The following is a 25,860-nucleotide window of genomic DNA, read 5'->3' as shown; positions in this document are numbered from 1 at the left end:
TTCACAAATACCCACTTTGAATCTTCTAAGTCTTTGATTTTGTCACCACCTAAGGAGATACACAATAAAGAAAGTTACATATAATTAATTTTATCAAACTTCTCAATAACATCTATTTAAGTGATTCATACCTCAGTCTCAAATTTCGTTCTTGTTAAATTCCTTGAAGAATCCAACTCCTACTATTGATTTACTCCTTTCTAATTCATTAAATCCATACAATATAATTTATATAAGAAATGGTTAATTACAACAATTTAATAAAAACTATATCATAGAAAGATCACTTACAATTGGGAATCTCTAAATTCTTCTTCCTTTCCCAAAATCCTTCCCTTGCCTTCAATTCTTTTCTTTTTCTTCTATGAAAAGTATATCTAGGTTTAGATGAAATAAACCAAGACAATTTATACAAAAAAGGGAAGAAAAATTTTACAAACTTCCATCCTTCTCCCTCTTGACGATTCCTCTCACTTCTTCCTAAATTCCACTTCTTTAATGATAAAAATAGAAAAGGAGTTGTCGAATTTCATCTCTAATCACAACATTCCACCCAAAATAGCAAAACGAACCTTCTTCATACGAAAACGGACGTTGGCTCCTACGCTCGGTCCGCCCAGCTGCTCTCTGTCGCGAAAACAAGAAAGTTACGTGATCTGCTTTTCATGATTTAATAAGGAGGGGGTTCGGTCGGTTCAACCGAATCGGTTGAATGAACCAGTCATCACAGGGATTGTGACTTTGGGCAATCAAGTCCTTAATAAGAGTACTCATTTTAGATATCTCGGATATATTGTCCAGAATGATGGTGAAATAGATGAGAATATTATTTGTAGAATTTCAAGTTGGATGGTTGAAATGGAGGAATACATCGAGCCTGTTGTGTGATAGAAAGTACCCCTCAAATTTAAGGGAAAATCCTATAAGATGGTGTAAGACCTGCAATGCTCTATGGCGCAGAATGTTGGCCATTAAAAGAGAAGCATAAAATTAAGTTAAGTGTTGCATAGATGAGGATGCTCAGGTGGATGAGTAGCTTTACTCATAGAGATAGGATGCGAACCAAGCATATACGTGAAAAGGTTGGAGTAGCTCTAATGCAGATAAGATTAGAGAGAGTTGCCTTAGATGGTTCGACCATATAAAACGTTGGCCTTCTGATGTTCCGATTAGGAAAATAGATATATTAGATTTGACTTGTATTAAAAGAGATAGATGTAGAGGTATACCTAAAAAGACTTGGTTAGAAAATATTAGAAATGACATTTCTTTATTAAATTTAAATGAGAATTTGACTCATAACATGACACAAATGTAAAAAAAAGGGATTAATGTAGCCGATTTCACGTAGTGGGATAAAGGCTTGATGTTGTTGTTATAGTTCTAATACTCATAAAATATGAAAAGATAGAAAGTTGGATAATATGTTTTGAAGATAGAGGGTTTAGACTTATTAGAAAACACGGGGTTTTTATATACAAATTAGTGTTTATGATATTAACAATTATCAATCAATACTATTAAAACGGGTCGGGTCGGGTCGGGTTGAACAGTGTCGGGTCAATTTCGGGTTGGACCCGAACCCGACCCGTGACCCGTTTTTGACAGGTCTAATTTAAATGTTATGGGTCAATTATATAGAAGAATATTATATAGAACTTAGAGAATAAGGATCCATATGAGAGTATCATTTTTAAAGTTAAGGCTGGGCAATTAAAATGAAGAATGTGCAAGATAAATTTTACAAAATTGTAACAAGGCTGATGCTGTGTTTTTTCCAACTAAAATTCATTTATTCAGTTCATAGTTGTAACAAAATAGGCTTGCATGTTAAACCACATTTGAATACAATGTTAATTATAGGCCTCGATTTATGCACTTAAGTTTTTAGTTTGGTTTGTTAGCACTAACTTCAGGAATCTCCTCTGAGTAACTTGTCTTATTGGCATTACATTGGTATTTTTTGCAGACTAAGGATTGACAGTTCCCTGGGAAATTAGATTTGTGTGGTTATATAATATGAACAGCTAATATTACTAACTTTATTATGAAGATTGTGAAACCCGGCTGTCTAGCATATTGGTTCAGTTAAGACAAACAATATTTTTTAAATTGACAGTGATAAACATAATTCTAGTCATAATGTCATATGTTATCTGGCATAAACAGAATCAATGACGCCATTTAATAAAACAAACTACTGTATCGACAATGTGCATAATTTTCTGCTTAATCCTGGCTTCTGACAGTATGCATAGGCTCATTTCATTAGTTAAATCAAAATATATTAGTTTTGAAATGCAGGAGTTATGGCTCCTTTCCTGCACCCATTATGTAAAATTTATAGTTAAAGATTAGACTTGAATCATATTTAATGAATTTTGAAACTTTAGGAGTACTCTTTTAATTTTTAATATAAATGTACAAGAAAACCATTACTTCATCTTAATAATATGATATTGGTATCATTTGAACTTCTCTTCCTTAAATTATATTTGTCTAACTGGCCCAGTTATTTGCTATATTTAACATAAGTCAAGCGGCTTTCTGAAAGGTTAACAAATCAGATCTTCAAAGTTTTCACATCAAGGGAGCAATTTGACAAATCATAAAAAAAAAAGCTGCACAAAGGAAAGTGAAATCTCATTGCTGGGAAGCCAGTTCCATTCTTTTATCTCTCGCTAGGCTGACTTTATTTCAAAATAAATTGAAAAAACCATTCCGATGGCTATGATTGTGAATTTATTTTCATGCTGCTAAAGTTGTTAATACTAAAATAAAAATACATAAAAAGAAAAAAAGAAGTAAAACAAAAATAAATTGAGGAAACATCGTAATTCTGTAAGCGATTACAAACAGGGCACATAAATTTCTTATATCGAAGTTCTTGAGTTGGTTACTTTAGATGCGTTTCAAGGACGCATTTACTTATCATTCGCTTCTATTGTTGCTTTTGCGTATGTAACAATCACATCCATCATTCTTTGCTATCAATAATCATTCTTTGCTACCAATATGAATTCGCTTTCTTTTTTATGTGTAAGCAAATAGCGGGTGAATTGTATCTAGGTCCATATACTTGGAAGTCATTAGAGTAGAGTCCACCAGTTTTCTAGAACTAAGCTTATGGATCTTTCAACCCAGCTTGCATTTCTGTTCGTATTTAAGGATCCATTTGGATTTAATACCTTTCCTTTAAATTGATGTAATCATGAAATTGCCTATACCTCTTTTCTTCTCTAGGATAAGGGAGTGGCTTCATCCGTCTCAAGGGATAGATCTCATAGCAAGGTAAAGGCCCTTGGTTGGTGTTACTGTTGATTTTTGAAAGACAAAGAATTAGGAGCATGGTAAGGGAGGATAGTTGATGTTGTAAGGTAATTCTTCTCTGTTTTTAGTTGCCTTGGATTTTATCTTACGCTGGACAACACCATGCTCTCTAATCCTCTCAATTTATGTAAATGACATAGCTAGCATTTCCACTATTACGGGACCAAATGCAAATTGGGTTGCAACATCAAGCCTTTGTCCCATTATGTGGGGTCGGCTACATGAATCCTTTTTTGCCATTGTGTCCGGTTAAAAGTCAAATTCTCATTTAAATATAATAAAGAAAGATCATTTCTAATATTTTCTAACCAAGTCTATTTAGGTCTACCTCTATCTTTCTTAACATAAGTCGAATTTAATACCTCAACTTTCCTAACCGGGTCATCGGAAGGCCTCCGTTTAATGTGACAAAACCATCTAAGGGACCTATATGCTTATTTTCAGAAAATTGTGGACCTAGAAGCAATCAGTCAGGAAATGTGTGATCCTAGATGCACTTCACCCAAAATGCTTGTTAGGAGGTTATTGTTGTTAGTACAGTCTAAAAGTTGTTAACTCAATTCTGGATGACTGAGTTTTGTCCTTTATATGATTCTTTGTATATGGAATGCTGTCTGACTTCTTATGATTTCATATATGAAAGATTGATGCTACCCGTGATGAAAAGGTTGATTTTGAAGACCCATTGAGAGCCCATGTCGCAGATCCCTCTTCTAATGTGCAAATATTTGATGATACTTCCAGAAGAAGTCTTTCTAAAGAAGTGGGTCAGTTTTCAGCAAAAGAATGGGCTGTTTTTACCAAGGCTCTGTCGCAGAAATTCTCTTATAGTAATATGATAACGATACCATCGGTGAGTTTCTCAATCTAGCAAACTAGTTGCTGGCATAACCTGATATTATGCAGTTTTATCGGTGTATTTTTGATGTGCTGATACTAGGTGGAAATAGGAGCTCCATGGTCATTTTCTTAGTATTTGTATGGTCTATTAGGTTGAATATGATGTATTTTGGCTTTATAAATAACCTGATACTTGATGCCGTTATTTACCCATCGAATGATAGGATAAATAGATTTTTCTGTTAATTAGCTGGAGGATGCGTATCTGCTGATTATTGTTTTGTATGGTGGTGATTCTTCTTGCCTGTTTCCTTTGCAGGCATTTGATATTGTGTCAAGGAACAACAAAGGTATGCTGGTGTAATTATTAGGTTCATATAATACTTCTCGTATGAATTTGTTCATTTCTACTAAAATGTTAGTTGCTTAATATTAATGATATTTCTGAACCACCACCAATTTCTTATTTGTTTATTCAGAGCATAACAAGTCTTTAGCAGATGTGCACATTGAAGAATTGGAAGATCCTGAAATGATGATAAAAGAGGAGAAGAAGGTGATCACACAACAAGAGTATGTCTCACGATTACAAGAGCTTAAAGCAGAAATTGGTCGGGCATGGAATGCTGATGATCGTATAAAAGCATTGAAGCTATCAATTAAGGCTGGACCCTTTTTTCATGCATATTGCATTAATCATGCTTAAAAGTCAAATGTTTATGTTGAATTTATTGTTACCATTTCTTTTTAGTGTCTTAAAGTGCAAATTGCTGTTTGATGAAGAAGGTTTTATTTTTTCTTCAATGCGTAAAGTTCAAAGTGAAGCAACATTTTTGTCAATTAAAGTGCTCATGATTTGTCTATTGTATATACATATATTCTCTGCATATAAAACTGATTTAATTAACCAAAATCACATCATATAAATATAATGATACATTCAATAATAATAATAAAATGTAGATTATTTAATAGATGTGCTGAAAATTTATCTAAAAAAAAAAACAATGTACATACCTAATTTGACCTTTAGAAGTGAACATTCAACTCCTAAGAAGTTGTATTATGCATAGAAATCAACAAAACATTATTAGTAATATCTTAATTAAATAAATTTTAGGAATTTTAAGATTACCTCATCAAATTTATTTTGTGCACTTCCATGTGAGGTCTTTCCTCCTTGCGTTAGAATCAACCATATGTAACAATCTAATACCATCGAAATGGAAATCAAAGAATCTAATAATTTGAAAGATGGAGGCATAATCAAAGATATAAAGGCAAAAGTGTGGAAAGAAAACTTGAAAATCAAGAACACTTCGTGAGGTCAAGAGTCACTACTCATTGTTGAGGGTTGCATCCATATTAGAGTCGAGAATTTGATTGTTTGTGTGAGGCTGCGTGCGAGAATGGTTGAAAGGATAAAGTTTTGATAAATCTAGAGGCCTAGAGTGAGGAAAATTGAGAGACCATGAGTGAGGGTTACAAGAGATCCAGATATATGTTTTGACATGACGTTAGCTTTTTCTTATGCTTCAAGTGAACTAACAACGCTCTCTGCTGCTTTGGGTGAATTGACATGATAGTGAATCGACAAGTCAGGTGAACTAGAGGCTCCTAAATCGACAAGTTCAAGATTGACTGTTGTTATACAAGTTAAAGCTCAAGCTAATTTATTATGTTGTTTTGATGCGCGGTATCCATCTTTTTGTGTTTATGAAGATAGGTTATGCAAATGTTCTCCTATGTTTATTGTTGCAAGTTCTGAACTTTTGCTTATTGGTTGAGCATTTGACCTCCATTCTGCTTCTGTATGTGTAGCTCCCAAGAAATATGATCAAAATCACAATCAGTTATTTAATAATAATTATTTTTTTTTTAAATTAGTTGTTATTAATTTTCTTGTCCTCTCCAATATAATCAAACGTGACTTGGGAATTGGATTTTTTTTGGTGCCCCGAATGAGCATTTAAGGAATTGCATGTTATGATGCTTGACTTTTAATTGTTTCGTCATACACTTCTGCAGGTTTCGAGGCTTCTAATTGACACATCAGTTTTGCAGTTCTATCCGACCTTGTTCTTGTTAGTCATAGACGTAATGGATATGTTTGGTGATTTGGTGTGGGAACGAATTAAAAAGAAGGCTGAATATTCTGATGACGGTACTTTTATATGTTCTTTGCCAGGTCTGTTTCATGTAACTTTATATTCTATGAGGTCCTTCCCAGATTTTTCCATCTTCTTATTGATATTTGAGTTAGTTTAGTTTGCATTGCTTCTTCTAATGCTGAAGTGCGTTTGGGACGGCTGCAGCTGTCGGTAAAGTAGGTTGCAAAGTTATTGTATAGAAAGTAAATTTTAGAAATTGCTGTACATAAAGCAGTATATTTTGTTTGAGAAGTATAACTGTTAAGTTGCTGTGCTGCAGCTGTATGGGAATAAATTTCCTTTATACCCTTACATACTGAGATGAAAAAAATGATGTAAATGTCAATGTTTTTCAAAAAATATAATACGCTAATAGAAGAACTGATCGATTCAATGTTAGATCACGAAGAACCATTAGATCCACCGAGCAGCTCAACACATCAACATCTAGGTCGGTACTCAAATCTACCAATTTCATAAAAAAAGTATCAGGAAAACTAAACAGAAAATTAAATCGGGAATTCCTTACCTTGTTTCTTGGTTCTCCAGAGATGGGAAGGAAAACGTGCGACGTGTAGAGATGGCAGTGAAGCAGAGGGGGAAAAATCTCACCTTTTAGAATAAAAATCGAAAGAATTCACACAGTAGTTTCTCATGGATGAAAGCATCATAATTAACAACCAGAAAAACATGGACAATGAAACAGAAAGGCTGAAATCCAAACGAGCGATTCCTAAAATCTTAAATAAGAACAACACAAAGACAATGAAGTGCGAACTATAACAAAGAAAGAGAGAGAGAGAGAGAGAGAGAGAGAGAGAGAGAGAGAGAGAGAGAGAGAGAATGGGTAGGGTTTGGAGTAGAGACAGAATCATAGTGAAAGAAGCGAAGCGAAGCTCACCGTTCTGAAGATATGGCCCGTACTCGATGGCTGAGAGATGCATCTTGATGTCCTCAAGGGTTTCGCACTGGCAGAGATTATTGTAGTCGGCGGCAGTGAGGAGAACAGATCGGTAACCGCGCACGATGGCCTCAAGGTAGCCTTCATGGATATTGAACGTCATCGCTTCGAATCCATACATCGTCGCAGAAGATGAGGAATTCGAGCACAAAGTTCTTCCCAAGTTCCCGAGCAAGCGAAGGAGAAGACTCGAGCTGTTTCACGACCCTAATCCTGTTGGCTCTGTCGCTGATGCGCATCTCCTCTCTGTCGCAGCTCTTCGTCTCCGTCAGTCCTTCCTCCGCCGATGATGATCCAGTGAGTGCTCACGTTCCGGTGCTGTGCTTTTGCCCGGCGATTTGATTCCGCTTCATCTACCACCGAAGGACGCCAAGAAAGGGGGATACAACGACCAAGAAACCGAGGGAGAGCTGTGATCTCGCAGGCGGACATGGTGGCCGCGAACATTTGGAAGGTCGCGGCGGAGATTTAAGTCATTTTTCCGCGGAAAGCAGGCAGACCGCGGGACATGGGAAAGGTCGCGAGAGCAGGTATGTGCCGCGAAACTTTTTCTGACGTCGTTCTGCCGCAATCCCCCAAACGACAATTTAATAATTTTATATAAAGCAAAGCAACTGTGCCGCCGTCCCAAACGCAACGCACCCTTAGTGTGAATCAATGTATGTGTTCCACTGAAGGCTTTTGATTGATATTTTATGTTTTCCTTTCTTTCACTTTTTCCATTTCGATAACCACACTTGTCTTAATGTTCAAAAACATTCTACTTGATTCTTATCATTATCATCAGTCTGTTGAGTGCTACTTGAACCGCTAAATATAGTTACGTAAATATTCTTGTGTTCCAACCATTCTTCCTTCAAGAGAAGAACTTATGTAGATGGAGAAGGCTGTTAGTGCTTGATGGCAGCTTACTAATCTATGCCCTCAGTATGGCAAGTACCATAATGGTATGATTGAAGTTAGAGTTCTTTCGAGTCATATCATTGGTGCTTATGTTTATTTGTGGTGATTCTTCTAGGTTTCTTTGCTCTGGCTTCTCTTGGTTGAATGTATTTTTTTTTTTTTTGAAATTTCCAATAGCATTAAGAAAATAAGCTATTACAAACTAGTTTGTGATAGATAACCTATCACAATCCTCAAGCAAAGAAAGAAAATAAGGAGGAATCTTATTACAATTTAGATCTTCCCAAAAAATCTCCTAATAAAGCAAAATTAGCACATAAATCGGCTAATTTATTACATTCCCTATGAGCAAAATGAAATAAAAAATTCCCAACATCCTTCAAGAATGACAAGTCTTCAACCGAGTTATTGTCCCATTTATAGAAGCTTTGTTCAAAGAATTTTGTAGATACTTAATGACATTATAGTTGTCTCCTTCAATAATAATCCCTTTCGCCCCAAAATTCCAATCTTGAAGAACAACATTCTTCAATGCCCGGATAGCCAATAACTCCAAAAAACCCATGTCTCAATGAATGTATTTGAACCTAAAAGCAAGAAGAAATCTGCCCTTATGATCTCTAAAAATTCCAGCAATTCCAGCTTCATTTGAGTTTAAAAGTGCCGCATCAAAGTTGCATTAAATCCAATCGGGTGGAGGAGGGTGCCAAGAAGAAATTGACAGCTTCAAAAGCTGATTAACACCCCAGTGGTCCGAGAAGATATTACAACTTGATGAAGAAAGAGCAATACCAATAGCTCTTGAAGCCATATACCCCACTCCGAGCTCTTTGCTACCATGTATGCGTTATTCTTATTTTTCCAAGAAAAATAAACAGCAGAACAATAAATATTTGGCATAAAAGGATTGGAATTTGTTAGCAGCTTCAGCTTCCTTATACAATCCGAGAAAGAAGATTACTTTTGCAATTTGAATCCCCACATATTGAGCAAGTCTATCTGTTGGATAAGCTTTTCATAGAATACCACAACATGTTCTATACTCTCTGCTGCAATACAACCCCTCGGACAGCTATTAACCTGCAGTAATCTTCTAAACATAAGAAAGTCACACGTTGGAATAGCATTGTTTAACAATCTCCACAAAAAACATTCAACTCGTGGAGACAACTTGATTAATTTCAACCATTTCCACTTAAAGCTTTCAATAGAAACAGGGACATTCGCCTTCATAGCCATAGAAGCCAATGATTTGCCCGAAAACTTGAACATGAGCTCCATAGTATCAACTGCCTCCTCCTTTACGACCTGCACTTGTAAAATCAGCTCCATCAGATCAGTTCCAAAAAACTTAATAAGCTCCCCTTGATCCCATTCTCCTTCTTTAATGAAATACTCAAGAGAAGGAAAATCCTCCTCCATGAAATTAATAAATGTAGGCTACATTGAAAGACTCCTATTAAGAAGCCACACATCTCTTAAAGTATCAATAGAAGAACCAGTAGCTATCTTCCATTTAATCAAAGGCCGGAGAGATTGAGCTCCTTTCAACAAAATTCTCCAAGTGGAAGAGGAGTTCCTTTTCCAATCTCCGTTCCAAATATTATTCCCATATTTGCTCTTAATGTTCTATAAAGCAATGAATCAGAACCATTAATGAATTCCCAAGCAAATTTAGCCCTTAGTGGCCCAGCCATAGATACAGTTGAGTGAATCCCCCTTCCTCCTCCTTCCCAAGGTTTGCAAAGGACATCCCAAGCTACATAATGCACACTTCGAACATTTCCAGGTTTATTCCAAATAAAATCTCTACACATCATCTCCAATTTTTTCAAAATGCTAAGAGGAACCAGTGAATGAGAAACATAAAAAACCGGAATAGCAAGCATCACTGATTTTATCAAAACAAGCCTCCCAAGTAATGAGAAAAACTTGTTTCCCCATCCATTCATTCTACTAGCCGCTTTCTTTAGAATAAAAAGATAATCTGAGGAAACCAGCCTTCTCATGCATAATTTGATACCCAAGTATTTCAGTTCATTTGATTCCTTATAATTGAATATTTTTGAAATGATCCTTCTCTTGGCTCGACCAACCGATTTCCCAAAGACTAGTGAAGATTTATTTAAATTTACTGATTGTCCGGTCCAATTGCAATAATCAGAAATAATCCTCTTTAACTTTTTCAAATACATTGATTTAGCTTCAGAGGACAACAACACATCATCCGCGCATAGTAAGTGAGAAATCTTAGGAGCTGAGGCAACTACCTTGATGCCCAAATCCTTACTATTATGCAAAAACTATTTGATAAAAGTTGGGAGCACAATATAAATAAATAAGGAGATAGCGGACATCCTTGTGTAAATCCGTTTTTTGCTTCAATCCACTTCGATTTAGTGCCATTGAAAAGGATATAGAATTTAGGATCTATCACGCATTCCATCAAAAGATTTGAAAAACCCAATGGAAAACCAAAATAAGCCAACACTTGCTTCAAAGAAGTCCAAGACATACTATCATAGGCTTGTTCCATATCTATTTTTTCAGCCACCATTCCTTTTTTAGGTTTAGAAAATCTAAATTTATGAAATAATTCTTGAACCAAAAGGACATGTTCGGAAAAGGATCTTCCTTTTAAAAATGCTGCTTGGGTCTTCGAAATCAGTTTATTGATCACTATAGCTAGTCTATTTAATAAAAATTTTGCAATAATTTTATAAATAGACAAACATAAGCTTATAGGATGAAAGAGAGAAGGATCTACCGGATTTTGAACCTTAGGAATAAGAACCACAAGTGTTTCTTTCCACTTAGAGCTCATAGTGCCCGAAGAAATGAAATGAGAAAAAGCCTTCCAGACATCTTGCCCAATTAGTTTCCAATATGCTTTGATGAAGGAATATGAAATGCCATCCACACCAGACGAAATATTCTTCCCGAGGCTCATAATTACCTTTTCAAACTCCTCAAAGGAATAATTAGCATTCAAAAGATTTGTATCTTCCAGACTTAAGGAATGGATAGGCTTCGGCCACTCAGTTAGCACACAGCTCCTCTCCCTCCACTTTTGAGAAAAGAAATTGAGGAATGTTTCTTCTATAGCATTTTGATCTACCACCATCTTACCAACTTCATTTTTCACTTGTTTTATAAAATTCCCATTTCTCCTACCATTAGCAAAAGCATGAAAAAATTTTGAGTTGATGTCGCCTTCCTCCAACCATTTAACCTTCACTCTTTGTTTCCACCAAGTGTTTAAACGAGCAAGAGTGACATTTAGATCATGTACTTTAGCTTTGAATAACAAATGGATATCATCTGCACCGCCTTCAGCATTCATTTCCACGGTTTGCAGTTCAGCCACCTCATTTTTGAGCTTCTCCTTTAACACCAAAAGATTTTGATGTTTAGCTCTACTCCAAAAGAATAGAGCCCTTAACACCCTATGAAATTTCTTATTCAACCTCTCCATAGGATCACCTCCAATTAGCTTGCTTCAAGCTTTCTGCACCACAGCAAAAGAAACGGGGTACGACAGCCATACATCTTGAAACCTTAGAATTTTGGTTTTCTGAAATTCTTTATTAAAAATCTGAATTACAATTGGACAGTGGTCAGATGCCACCTGAGCCAAATGCCTGTTAGCTGCTTGTGGAACCAATTCCAAAGCTTTAGAGTTGAGTAAACACCCGTCTATTCTTTCCCAGATTCAAGCATTCCCACCTTTGTTGTTACACCAAGTATGTTTTGGACCTATAATTCTCACATCATGATAATCAAAATCATTCATAAAAGAATTTGGTTGAATGTAACTTCGAGTATGTTTAGCTAAAAATGACTGAGGGCAGGAGAAAAGCATTTGTGAGGAGTCCTTGCGCAAAGAAGTTTAGCTGAAGATCTTTTTGGTATTTGCAGCGAGCTATTGACTAGTATGAATAGTATTTTGTATGAAGGAGGCTGAGGTTATTCGTCTTTAACTCGAGCTTGAGAAGTTTCAGTTCTTGGCTGCAGAAGGGCAAGTGAGGCTTGTGATGCCTTGATGGTTTTGTCAAAAAGCATAGGAGGTTCTTTGTCATAAGACAAAGATGGCTCATTGCGACTGGAGTTAAAGAACCTTCATCCGTTGATTTTTGAGTTACATCTCAGGCTTTATGAGGATGAGTCTGTAATTGACATTGGTGTCCTTATCCCTCATCCACATTATGAGGAATCTAGGAGTGGGGAGAATCTATATTGATTATCAAGTTTTGAATTTAGATTGAATTAGTGAAGCAGAGGAAGTGATGAAAATGGTGACGAGGATCTTGAGAGAAAGCTTTCTTAAAGGTTGGTGGTGGGTTGCAAATATGGAAAATAGCTATATTTGGAAAGTAGGGTTGTGTTATGGTTTGCATGTTGCTTGGACAAGGGGATGTTGGGATTTAGTTTGGTAGAGTTTTAGGTTGGGACGGGCTCAGATGTAGTTAGGGTTTAATGTGTCATAAGATTGTATGGGTTTGGGGTGAATTATGAGTCAAATATGGCATAGGTTGGTTTGCGTGGGGGATGAATTTTGAGGGAATTTGAGGAGGGAGATGATTAATGTTTTGAATGCAGGGAAATGTTGGCCTCTAGGTTAGGTATGTAAATGTTGGAATGATAATAGGTCTATTAGAGGCTAGGATTGAGGGAGAACAGAAGAGCTAGGAAAGTGGAGAAGGGGAGGGTAATTATGGAGCTCACCATAACTCCATTGACTTGCACTGGTCACTATAACTGGCATGCACTTTGCATTTAAGCAAAATAACATTCTAACTCCCTTAGTAATGAAAATAGTACAGGAGGCCGGCCTATTTATAGGCTTAAACATGTAGAATAAAATAGGAAAAAGAAGTGCAATGGATTAACCGTCTCAATAAAGAAAGTGAATGAAAACAAAATAATTTCCATTTTTTTCCCTTAGCTTACCATGCATTGATTTGGCGGGAAAATATTATAATTAATTAAGCATGAAATCATTCCCAAAACTAATATGGTGATCAAACAAAATTGGAAGCTTTACTAATTTAGGTTTACTTGATCTTCTTGAAAGATGTACTGACCTAAAATATAAAAAAATATTTTAAAGTGAAAACTTGAATTTATGTTTGACTAGAGCGCTTTGGCATTATGCTTGCTAGCACTGCAGTGTTAGGCCTGATAGCATAGCGGTGCTAGAAATCGCTGCCGCGACAATGAAGCCTCGATCTATTCAACAGTAATTCTAAATTCAATATGCGGTGCTGCAGCGTTACGGCGGAGCACTGTGATGCTAGGCCACAACATTATATATATAACCCTAATTCGTAAATCCTAAGCCATTTCCTCCCCCAACGTCGTGGCTTGCTCGGGAAGAAAAGGGAGAAGGGCGAGGAATGGGAGAGGAAAAATAGAGAAAAAGCGGATTTTGATCGTTTTCGTCTGTTGCTTCAGTTAAGAAAAATCTTCTAATCATTGTAAGTAACCTGAATCTCACCTTAGTTTTCATTGTTTTCGAGTTTGACTAATTTAATCTCTCTCAAATCGATAAAAAATACAATTTTTCCTGATTTACTGTACTTTTACCATGTGAATTTTCATATTTTATTAATATTTTGATTGCAATATTATTGAATTTCACCGATTGAAATGAAAGTTATGATTTTTTGAAGCTAACAATTATTATATAGATTTTCCTGAATTTATAAATTTTAGCATTTCATGTATGAAAGAGAGATTGATAAAATTGATATGAAATAAATGTAGTACATGACTATAAGCAAGGAAGGATGGTAATTAATATTATAATTAATGACTGATTACGATGACCATGACTTTTAATGATTTATTGAAAGTCACTTGTACTAATAATAATAATAAATATAATGATAATAAAGAGATATAATGATACAATGAATACAGATGAAAGATTTAAAACACCACATTAAATTATAATATTTTATCTTGCTGAATCATATATCGATACAATTTATACATTGTAGCATTTGTAGCATTGATTGCATTAATAAATAGATAGAGAAGTGTGTGTGCAACTATTCATTACATGTACTGATTTTATATAATTAATAAGATGGACAATACTAATGACATTGATTCCTGTTTGTTCATGCTATAGCTAGCGTTGATTTATTAATTACCAATGTATTTATGTTTTCGCACCTGTTGTTGATTTATGAATTTAAACGTGTTGATTCTCACTCTTTGTTATTAATCATGTTGAATTATGCAAGTGATGATTAAGTATTGAATACTACTGATTCTATTGATTGAGATGAGCATGCATATTGATCTCCTTAGATCTTGCATTGAGAGATTGAGAGCTTTAGTGAGTTTTGGGTTTCAGTTGGGCTTTGTGAGCTCATTATGCGGTTTTATTGATTTCAGGTCAGGGAATGGATTAATATCATGTGGAGTGAGACTATTGAGATCTTCAAGTTCTTTTGATTGTCTTTTTTTCTTTTATTCTTTTGTAATCAAGAACTATTGATATGTCAGTGATTGTTAGTGATCTCCCAGCTATTGTAAATGTGGTTTTGATTAATGAATATAGTGAAATATTTTAATGTGTATGATATTTAATTACTTTCGCTGGATATTGAATTATATAGATGATTTTTAGAAGCTATCATTGATTATTAAAATGATAAAATAGACATTTCTTTCGAATTTGATTTTGGGGCATGACAAAAGGCTTGTTACTTATGGTTGAAATTCAAGCTTTACAATTTGTGTAGATGATGTTGATAATGCCCCTTCATTGTGATGTAAAGCCTTGGTCTAATATCTGGTCATTGTTACATGTACATGTGGTATTGTGATACTATAAAGATGACGATGAACACCTCTATTGACAATGTGAAGGAAGGTAATACAGAGGAAGGTGTCATTGAAGGATGATGTCACGTTATTGTGCATTATAGTTTTGTTGATGATTCTTTGTAATAATGATGATTTGTATTTATTATACTATTTTGCTAATTTGAAAATGAATCTTCATGTTTTTATCCTCATAGGCCTTTTTTGTGCAGTTGATTGGACAAAGGTGTTGTGCTATAGTGCAACTTTGTTATGGTGATTGAATCTTTATGAAATCGTTGATTGGTTATTGTAGCTTGTTGATTGAAGTTTTTCTTGACAACTGTGATCTTTTTCAAATGAGGTTGACTTGAATTTGTGAAGGACCTATTTATTTTTTGTAAGGTTGTGAATTTTAGGAGATTTCTTTAGGATCGATCTTACCCTTATGTGATCATTGTCTTTATCTTTTTCATCGAGAAGCATTGCCAAAGATTATAGAGTCCAATTATAGATATGTGATATGAAGATTGAGTTATTCTTGGATTATTTTTTTGGCAACACAAATGCATTCGAGTAGGATCGAGTGTAGTGCAGGCTCATATAAGTTGATGTAAAGATTGGTCGTCCTTGGATTGATCAGACCCTTTCAGGACTGATCTGCGACTTTGCTCAGATGTAGCTGTCTAGTCAGGGGGTGTAAAAACAAGTTGCAGCCCACAATTATATGAGTTGATATAGAGTTCAGTCATCTTTAGATTGATCTGACTCTTTTAAAGTAAGCATGTGACACCCTGCCTTTGGGATAGAATTTTGGTCTTGGTTTGTAAAATCAAGTCACAACACAAAAATATATGAGTTGATGCAGATATCACATCCTCTTTGGATTAATCTAGCCTGTTTGAGGTGGACATGGAAACTTGCCTTGGGATACATTCTAGTGATGATTCAGAAAATCAAGCTGTGATTTAAATTCTCCTATAATTGATTCTCCTTGGAGGCTGACATACGACCCTACCTAAAGATTGAAGTCCAATGAGGGATTCTAAATTTGAGTTGCAAGACAAAAATGTACGCCTTGTAGAGATCAGATACTACTTGGATTGATTTATCCCTGTTGGGGTTGTCTTGCGAACCTGCCTTAGGACAGAAGTGCAACTAGTGACTGTAAAATAAACTCACGGTGCAAAGGCAGAAGTTAATATAGAGATTGAATCTTTCTTTGATCTTTTTGGGCTGATGCACGACTCTATCTAGAGATAGAAGTTTAATAGAGAACTGTGAGGATAAGTGGTAGAGATGGTTCTTGATTGATTACTATAATGCCTTGAAAATTCATTTTCATTTGCCAACGTGCTGCAATAGTCTTTTGAAAAAAAAGTATGATTTATTTGAGCCCCCCTTCAACTTTGACTACTTTCTCAACTTAAGGAGGACATCCCCTTAGAGCTACAATTTAGAAGAGATTCTAAATCAATGTTGTGGTATAATGTTGCTAAACAGAACTTTGAAGGATTCGTCTTGGCACTCTTGATATTCCTTTGTGTTGAAGGGAGTTTCCTTGATTTCTCCCTTACTCATTTATGAGGTTTGGAAGCTTCTTGATAAAGCCTGGCTGACTTCAAATGCACATGACAAGGAAATAGAGCTAGCGGTGTGACTAAGGAGTGGTTGTTATAGTCTTTGTTAAGATGCATGCAACACGGCTGATGAATTGCAAAGGAGGTGTGACTGATGCACCAATTTAAGCAACAAGGCTGGAAGGTGTAGGAGTCATTATTGATTGAGCAGTGGATTTTGAAGCTTACGTAGCAATGTTAGTGATGTGGCTAAATGGCTGTAGGCTTTGAAAATTCACGTCCCGACCTCTCCACATCTCTTTTCTCTTCTTCGGGTTGTTGAGGAGAGTTTTAACAAGTAAGTTCTGAGGCAAATTTTCAAAAGAAAGATTCGGTTTTAAATATGACATTATCCAGAGATTTTGCCCTCATTTTGCGAGGATTTTAATAACTGAGTTCAGATTTCCTATAGACGCAAGCTCCTATAGTTACTTACCCCTCTCGATAGTGAGAGAGAACTTTCGATTAAGACTAGTTGTTAAATCGATACGTAGTATCCGCCATATAGTAGAAATATGTTGAGGTATTTAAAATTTAATATTTAAAATTAGAAATTCTCCACCTTGCACTGAAAGAGGATGGTGGAGGAAATGATGATAGACCCAATCAAAATCCCATGGGTCTGTCGTCCCGAGCCATTATGATCCCTTGTCTACTTAGTCAAAGGAGGTAGTCAACCCAACCTGACAGAAGGATCCTTGTCGGAAGGCATGGATCAACAATATTTGGCTGGTGAACTAAAGACAAATGGTCCACCACCAAGTGAAAGTGAAGAAGAAGAGTCATACCCGCTTTGCCTCTAAAGTGGATGAAGTCTATGACAACTGCATGATTATGGGATATCCTCTCTCTAGGAAGTTTGAATGGCACTCCAAACAAGAAAATGCACCTTGAATATGCAGATGAATCCAGCCATACAAGTAATGCCACGTTAAACCTAGGTCCCGCAGCTCGATGAAACTCGCCTTAGAATTAATGCGTAGAACCCTGTAGATCTTAGCAAGCACTACTGGAGCCAGGGAAAGACACTGTCCCTGTGAAAGATGATTGGCTGCTAAAAGAAAGATGCATTAAATAAATCATGCTCTAAGTGGGAGAACAAAGGTGCATAGCCAGGTGGCCAAGAACCTCTCAAAAAACAAATCTTCGTCAATGCCTGGTAGCGCAAGGGATAAGTAACCAACTGAAGAAAATGGCTCGGTGGTCTCCTCTGAAAGTAGATTCTCGTGCTACAAGCCACAACCAAAATGATCATGCAGTACACAATAGAGAGATAAGTATCCATCCTGAAGGAAACTGCAAACCCAAATGTGAACTCGCATGATAGATCGAGCATGTATCATCATACCCATTGATCGATATGTCTGGCGGTAATGACAAAGGAGTGCAGGATAAACCTCTGGCAGGACTAATCTTCCCCTCTGCTGAAGGTCCTCTTCAAAAAAGATACTCGTTAGGAGGAATACATTCCTCAAAGTGGTGGCCGAACACAAGCAACCCAGACACTGCCTGTAACTCCCACAGAGTAATTGTTAGGTCCTCTAGACCGACCCATCAGATGTTGCTCCCAGCGTCGCAGAACTCCAAATCACGGGCCCAAGAAGAAGGAATGTGCCGATAATCAAATATGGAGGTGTATACTACCACATAAATCTCGGCCTCGTGCAAGGTGTGTTTGTGGGCCTGCTGCACGTATCTGGCCCAATGAACATATCCGCAAACAAGACTCTGGATCTCTCCAACAGGAGAATCTCGTGGCCACTCCAGTGAAGCTAACTGCACATGATGGTGGCTATGTAGTCTCGACTAGACCTGTCAATTTCGAGTCACGGGTCGGGTTCGGGTCGAACCCGAAACTGACCCGGTACTATTCGGGTTCGGGTTGACCCGACCCGTTTTTAAAAACGGGTCAATTTTCTAGACCCTAACCCGACCCGCTTCGGGTTCGGGTTTACCCGACCCGACCCGCGACGGGTTGGCACGAACACTGAGCCGCAGCTGGCGGCAACAGAAGCCGGCGTCATTCCAGGCGGGGAAATGTTTACCGGGGGCATTCTTGGAATGCCCTGAATGTCCTCACTTACATTTTGAAAATATTTTTTTGGATATTCCAGGAAGAAATCTTCCATGTGGGCCCCACATCTGTCTTGCGCTAGCGACAGGCACATGGGAGGGGGTAGTGAAGGACCGAAGGTGCAGGGATTTTACTGTGCAAATTTTGCGTTCCGCCCCTTTTGCCTTTTCATATTTACAAACAAACCCATTTTCTTTACATAAAAAACTTTAGTTATTTGTGTATTTTTTTCAATTAAAAAAAGGAAAAGATGAGGGGTTTTATGTAAATGACAATTTGTATGAAGTCATGCTGTCATGAAGAGGTCCTTTTCCGCCTGGATGCATTGGAAATCGCGGGAGCAGACTGCAGACTGTTATGAGGGGTTTTTAAATTAACAAATATTATTTTATTTTGTGTGACACTCCACGCGAACCCGCTGCGGGACATGAGCTCGAGACGAGTGCGAGTGCAGCGAGCCAGCGATGCCGTCCTCGGGACTCAACTCATGACGTGGGAATCCAATTTTTTAAAATTAAACGGGTTTTCGGGTTGACCCGGCAACCCGTCGGGTCAACCCGAACCCGACCCATTTTTGCAAACGGGTCGGTTTTCTGGACCCGAACCCGACCCGCTTCGGGTTCGGGTCAACCCAAACCCGGAAATTCCGGGTCGGTTTCGGGTCGGGTTTTCGGGTCGGGTCCAATATTGACAGGTCTAGTCTCGACTGCCCTGTTTCAACAGTATATGCCGCAGGCTGCAAAATATCACACATTCTATAGTTGATCTGGTTGACTGTACTATCCATCGATTTGTACTCCCCGCACGCACTTCAGCTTGATACTGCTAACCCAATTGCTGGATCCTTAAAAGCAACTAAATTTGTAGAACACACTTGAAGTAAAGGGGAGCCGGCAAAAATGACGTGAAAAATGTCCCTCCCTCTAACATATCCTCGTGTTATTCGAGCATATCCTGGATGTTAGCATCCCCTCGAGGATCATGTTGGTCAATAACTTCCCAAATGGCTGCCTCACTAGGCTCGCTAGGAGGCAATCGTCAGATTGTCGCCAACGAAACATTTTCCTGCACCGGAGAATGTGAAAATATGTCAGATGCAAATATAACAGGGTTAAATGCATGGAAAAGAGCCACAAATGACGGTCAACAACGTTACAACAAACTGGGTGTGCTCCAAACGTACGCCACATTTGTTGATCCATACATTGAAATACATGCAAAAAGAGACAAAATTGGAGACTTTAAGTGACTATCGGAGGATGCGATACGTCACTTAAGCAGTCAAACGACCTCCGATCGCCAAATGGACCTCATCATTACGATCAGAGCATCGAATTTTCTTAAAAGGGAGCCCCCGAAGTTAAATCCAACGAAAATGGTCAAAATCAGTGTCCGACACCCAAAAATGTTGTGAGATGTTGCCTAAATGGCGTCCAATCACAAAATGGACTTCACCGTTGCATTCAGAATGTTGGCAATGCCCAAGAATGATTATAATTTTGCTCAACAAAATTCACATGAAAAAAATTGGTGCGGATCTGAGGCGACGATGCATGAATCTCGAAAAAAAGGCGCGCGGATCAAAATAAGAATTGTTTTGTTTCATTTTTAATCATACATGAAGTGTTAGGTGTGCCATTGGCCTTCACATGTGGTATATATGTCACGACCCAACCCGACCGGGACGGATCCCGCTCGCATCGGGCCGCGACAGAGCCAACAAATCCAGGATCTTGTTTTGGAATTTGCTTCAGACTTTCTTCCAGAGATTAAATAAACAGAAAAACACAGAGCTACTACAAACATCCAAATACAGCGCAGTTCATCTATCTTTTCTTTCCTCAAGATAATCATATACAGATACAGTGCATGGCTTACAGACAGAAAGAACAGAACAGAACGGATAAGCCATGACTGTACAAAAATCAAAAGTACAAAATACCTAATCACAGATCAGACTCTGGACCGCTAATCCACGACTTCCTTCCCTTTCCTAGAACCTGAAAACCACGTAGAAAACAAGGATGAGCTAACAGCTCAGCAAGACATCACTCACCAATCCAAATCATCAGAAACACCCATCAGAAATAGCCATACGAAAATTACAGAACAGATATCATAAAGTTTTCAAGTCACAGAACAGACAGAATCGTACGGAATAACCAGAATCGTACATATATCGAATGATTCATAAAACAGATCAGATAAGTCACATAACAGATTTCAGATTTCAAACATCATATTTCAGATAGCATATCACATATCAGATTTCGGATTCCCAGACCCTTACAGAATCTCGACGGATTCTGGCCCCTTATGTCTCCATTCCCTGACACTTACAGAATCTCGACGGATTCTGGCTCCTTATGGTTCCCTGACACTTACAGAATCTCGACGGATTCTGGCCCCTTATAACTCCCTTTTGATAGCACACAAACACTTTACTTCATTCAAGGAATCAATTCAGAAAGATCAGAAAGCGTACGAAATTTCAGCGGCATAACGGCAGTATACGGAATTTACACAGAACTCACAGATTCAGAAATTTACCAAATTACCACAGAACATTCACAACAATATTGTAAGACTTTCATTGTACTGACAAAACATTTTTCAACATCCTGATAATTTGCAGTTCAATTAAAACACCGCAGAATCCAAAATATCCGGTAAAAATCTTCCATAAAATACTCAAAACGTGCACAATTATCATCTCAAAGACATACCAAAAGTTACGCGGTAAAACCTTTGTCAAAAGAAAATAATGCCCAAAATTCGCTAACGGAAACAAAATTCAAAACAGAAAACTCGTCAAAATCCTCGTTTCTGAAAATTGAGAAAGGCGGAATGTGCCTTACCTCGAGTCGGTCAACTTCTTTAACTACAGCAACGGACGAAAACGGACCGGAGTCGCCCAAAAATCACTTTTCCTTTCTTTTCCTTCGATTTTCTCTCTCCTGGGCTTTTCTCTCTCTTCAAAATATCTCATTTCTATATATATCTAGACGGATCGTTCTGGACGATCGCAGCTTTGTCCTGGGACGATTTGGCTCTGGACGAATTTCGTCCATACGAAATTAATTACCGTCACGGACGACTTGGGCTCTGGACGATTTTCGTCCAGACGAAATTAATTATCGTCCCTGGACGATCAGGCTCTGTAACATTTTCGTACAGACGATCCACCTATCGTCCAGACGAACTGCTCAGTCTCCAAAATTCCAACACAACCTGTACCGATCGTCCCGGGACGATCCAACTTCGTCCCGGACGATCCTGGGAGAAAAATGGTCTTTACAATATAACCTTTGGAGGGATTGAGTTTCCTATTCTTACTCTAGTTGTTGAAAGCCCAGATGGTCAGAATTTTGTTATTGTACTTATAGGAAAAATGCAGGAAAGATTTGATCTTTTGCTTTGAAGATTTGGTAAAATGTATTCTTTGTAGACTTGAGAGAGTTGAATAATATCTATACCCCATTTAGTAATAGTAACTCTTTGGCCCTCACTTATCGGAGCCACTCTAGAGACTAAAGGGATGGATAGTGGAGACCGTATTTGCTCACATTCCTTCGTGAGCTTCAATCATTAATGTGAGCATCAATCATTGAGAGTTGCTCTAGGGAATTTTGAATAGTTGTAAACCACACTTTGTCACTTGCTTAGATCCCCCTCCCCTAGAGGAGAACATTCTTGGATTGCATTTTAATACTTTGAAGGAGGGGTCAAGATAATTATGAGAATGAGATAGAGGATCTAATCCTACTAAGGAGGAGAGGGTCAACTTTTTTGAACTTCTATAAGATATGGTTTATCCTTGTATAGTGAATTCATTATTAATTTTGATTACGCAAATTGATAGTAGTATGATGATTTCTCACAAATGATGTCAAATTATTATGTATCGTAAACTATATTTGAATTTGATAGAATCGGGGTTAATGGGCTATCTCAAGCTTGATATCAAATCTTTTACACAACAGCAAAACAAAAGTAAAAAAGTCAATTCAAGGTTTTTCAGTGAAAAAGCCTTTAAAGCTGAAGTCAGTGGCTGACCTTGAGAACGAATAAGAGTTGAAATTGATTCAATAGAATTTCAATTTTGGGATAAAGACCAAGTGCCTAGAGGAGAGCCCTCGTCTTTTAATGGAAGAGAGTGAAGTTAGAAGTTATTCACTTTTTGCTTGGAAGGGGCATTTATAGAGGTCATAGTGACGGTAGTTTAGTACTTTTGTGGGGATTGATGGCTGATAGGAAACGCTTTTAGGAATTGGAGAAAATCTTAGCTGAAATTGAATTCCAGTGAGCCCAAAACAATAAACAAGAGAGATCTAATTGGAATCTCACAATAAAAACTTTTTAACTGATGATAAGAAGAAGAAACAAACAAGATACAATTGATCTTCGATTGGAGAGGAAGGTCCAGCTCTCCCAAACCCTAGCCGTCCATTAGAGTCCCTTTCTCACCTTAGGAAAACTTAATTCAACAAAAACATCACCTCACCCTAACTCTCCTAGGGCAAAACCAACTACTTAAAGGATACAATAAAATGCAAAATACCAAAACAACCCTCCTAATTTTAAAATCTCTCCTTGCCGCCCTCTCTTCTCTTTGTATTATGCCGTGGACCTCACCCCAAGGGGGGCAAACAACTGCCGGGGTTGAACAAGCGTACTAGGCTTTCGCCTGGAATAGAACAGAGTTGGTCCCTTCTGGACTGGCTAGACCAATCCCTCCTGAACCGGTCTAACAAATGGAGATTGAGGAGGCACCTCAACTTTGAGATTTGTGCTGGATGGAAATATTCTTGGGTGAGAAATTTTTGTCCTCTAACCGATTAAATGCTTGAGAAATGAGAAAATTGTCTTTGAGATCCATGCTTGACCTTTTTGCGCTGGGTTAATGGATGGATGGATATAGCCCTTTAGCTTTAAGATCTATGTCGTTGAAGATCTAAATCAGGCTATAGGATGGTTTTTTTTTGGGTTTGATTTGAATTGTACCATGAAACCTCTAGATCTATGCTTGATTTTATGGATTTAATTGAGGGTCTTCACAGATCTTAGTGCAATCCAATGATATAGATTTAGAAGTACCGCCACTTCATTGTTGGATGACCCCGGTTAATTTGGACTATTTTTGTAGACATATCAATCATCATTTCCTTTTTTTCCAACTTGTATATTGTGATAAAAAGGTCTTTCCTAATATTGCAATTGACATAAACTTCTTGAATTAGCTTAGTGTCAAATAACTTTGCTTCACTTTGTCATATATGCAGGCAACGAGGATGATTTTTAATATCAAAATATTACTGTATAAATGATGCTTTTCCATCTTTATGAATTTAGTAAGCATTCTAGGATTAATTCAGTTCTCTGCTGCCTTTCTCTTGTTAAATAAAATATTTTACAAAATAGATACTGTCTTTTGATTTGGTTTCAGCTTTTGCTTCTGGTGTTCAAACACAATCAGGAGCTTTTGCTATTGCTACTTGTAATTATTTATGGAGGAGGAAAAAAGGTGTTCTTAAATCGTTATGCAAAACATATGCTAAAAAATAAATGCCCCATACTTATTACATTTCTTTTACTTTTATGCAAATACCAGTTATGGCGCTAATTTTGTTTTTTTATTTATTTTGTTCTGTTCTTCTAATATCCTTCATAACTATTCTTGCAGAAAGCTTTCTTTCTGTTGATGTTTCTTCTCAGGCTAAAGAAACATGTTATAACTGGTTTTGCAAGATTGGTTCGATTCGTGAACTTCTTCCACGCATGTGAACATCTTGTACTTTTCGCTTATTTAGTTCCCTTTTTAAACATATTTAAACACCACTTTCTCATGTCGTTCTTGTAACACTGTTTTGCTTATTACTTTCTCGGTATAATTAATGACAATGCTTTTAAATCTAAGGTTTTTTTTTTGAATGGATGATTATTAAATGGGGCATGAAACATTAGTTTTTTTTTTCTATCCATTAAGGAAGATCAGTTTTTCCATGCCAACCTAGGAGTTCGGAGTACCAAGATAGAGATAGATGGTCTGACGAATGTTTGAAGCTTAATGCACCTTCTATACTATGTTTTTATAACAATCTGAAACCAATTTTTTTCTTTATATATAACTTCCAACATCTCAAAAAAGCTACTAAACAAAAATTTTTCATTCATCATGAAGACATTCACATGTATTTTGAAACAAAACATGTCATATAATAATATTTGAAGGGGAATGTTCAAATTTATTCTATACAAATAGCGAAACAATAAGTATCTAACAGTAACTGATTTTCTCCTTGTGTAAACAATATCCCTTTTTTTGTTCATTTACACCATCTTAGATTTTCCTTGAAAACATTTATTAACATTTATCAACTAACAGGGGTGAGTTCTAAATATATAGCTTAGTGGGTATATTGTAATCTAAACCATAATGACTCAAAGGAAAAATGCAACACTATGCATGATAGTTCTCATATTTAAGCTATACAGAAAAATATGAAATTTGGCTTTCATTTAAATAATAATTTTGACAAAAACATTACTTAGTAATCGATACTATGTATAATAATGGAATCATTGCATCCAACTTGACATTATAAGTTTGAATATGTACTTTGCTTATTATATCATAACTTTAATGTACACTTAATGCATCCATCTTAGGAGAACCTTATATAGATAAACCAATGTTGTGAAAATCAGATCGGACATAGAACCAGAATGAGAGGTTTAGGGTTCAATGGTTCGATCGAGGGGAACTAGATGACGTAATAAATATAAAAATTATTTATATAAATTTTAAATGACGGAATAATCATGTAATAATATAATATTTTGATTAAAAAATAAATTGAATTCATACTTTAATAATATTTACTATACTTTTAAATTTAAACATATTCAATCTTTAAATTTAATTCAAATTTAACAAAAATTTAGATTACATATAAATTTAATATAAATTATTATTAATTTATGTTATATGTTTAGATATAATTTATATCTATAAATTATATATTAAATTCATATTATAAATTATTATGGTTAGATAATTTATTATTAATAAATAAATAAATAATTAATAATTATTTTTTATAATACATAAATAATAAATGAAGTATATAATTTATTTAATGTTGTTAATTAAAAATAAATGCTATT

The 25,860-nt window shown here is 36.5% G+C and overlaps 1 protein-coding gene across 5 annotated transcripts in view; it reads left to right on the top strand.

Annotated features, from left to right (window-relative positions):
* LOC110116547 (UPF0505 protein C16orf62 homolog) overlaps positions 1-25,860 on the top strand; it is a 98,606-nt gene that overhangs the window by 4,225 nt on the left and 68,521 nt on the right. For 2 of the 5 annotated variants that reach the window (XM_028699436.1, XM_028699428.1), the window contains exons 2-7: positions 3,244-3,291; positions 3,974-4,183; positions 4,490-4,520; positions 4,650-4,834; positions 6,199-6,358; positions 24,377-24,473. In XM_028699436.1, the coding sequence (XP_028555269.1) occupies positions 3,244-3,291; positions 3,974-4,183; positions 4,490-4,520; positions 4,650-4,834; positions 6,199-6,358; positions 24,377-24,473 (731 nt within the window). The remainder of the gene's footprint in view (positions 1-3,243; positions 3,292-3,973; positions 4,184-4,489; positions 4,521-4,649; positions 4,835-6,198; positions 6,359-24,376; positions 24,474-25,860) is intronic. The other 3 variants (XM_028699430.1, XM_028699434.1, XM_028699432.1) reach the window with 3 other exon arrangements.

This window comes from Dendrobium catenatum, unplaced genomic scaffold (genome assembly GCF_001605985.2).
Source record: "Dendrobium catenatum unplaced genomic scaffold, ASM160598v2 fragScaff_scaffold_133, whole genome shotgun sequence".
In the NCBI taxonomy this organism is placed as follows: Eukaryota; Viridiplantae; Streptophyta; class Magnoliopsida; order Asparagales; family Orchidaceae; genus Dendrobium; species Dendrobium catenatum.
Note: the sequence above shows the minus strand (reverse complement) of the source record. Positions and strands in the feature narration are given on the sequence as shown.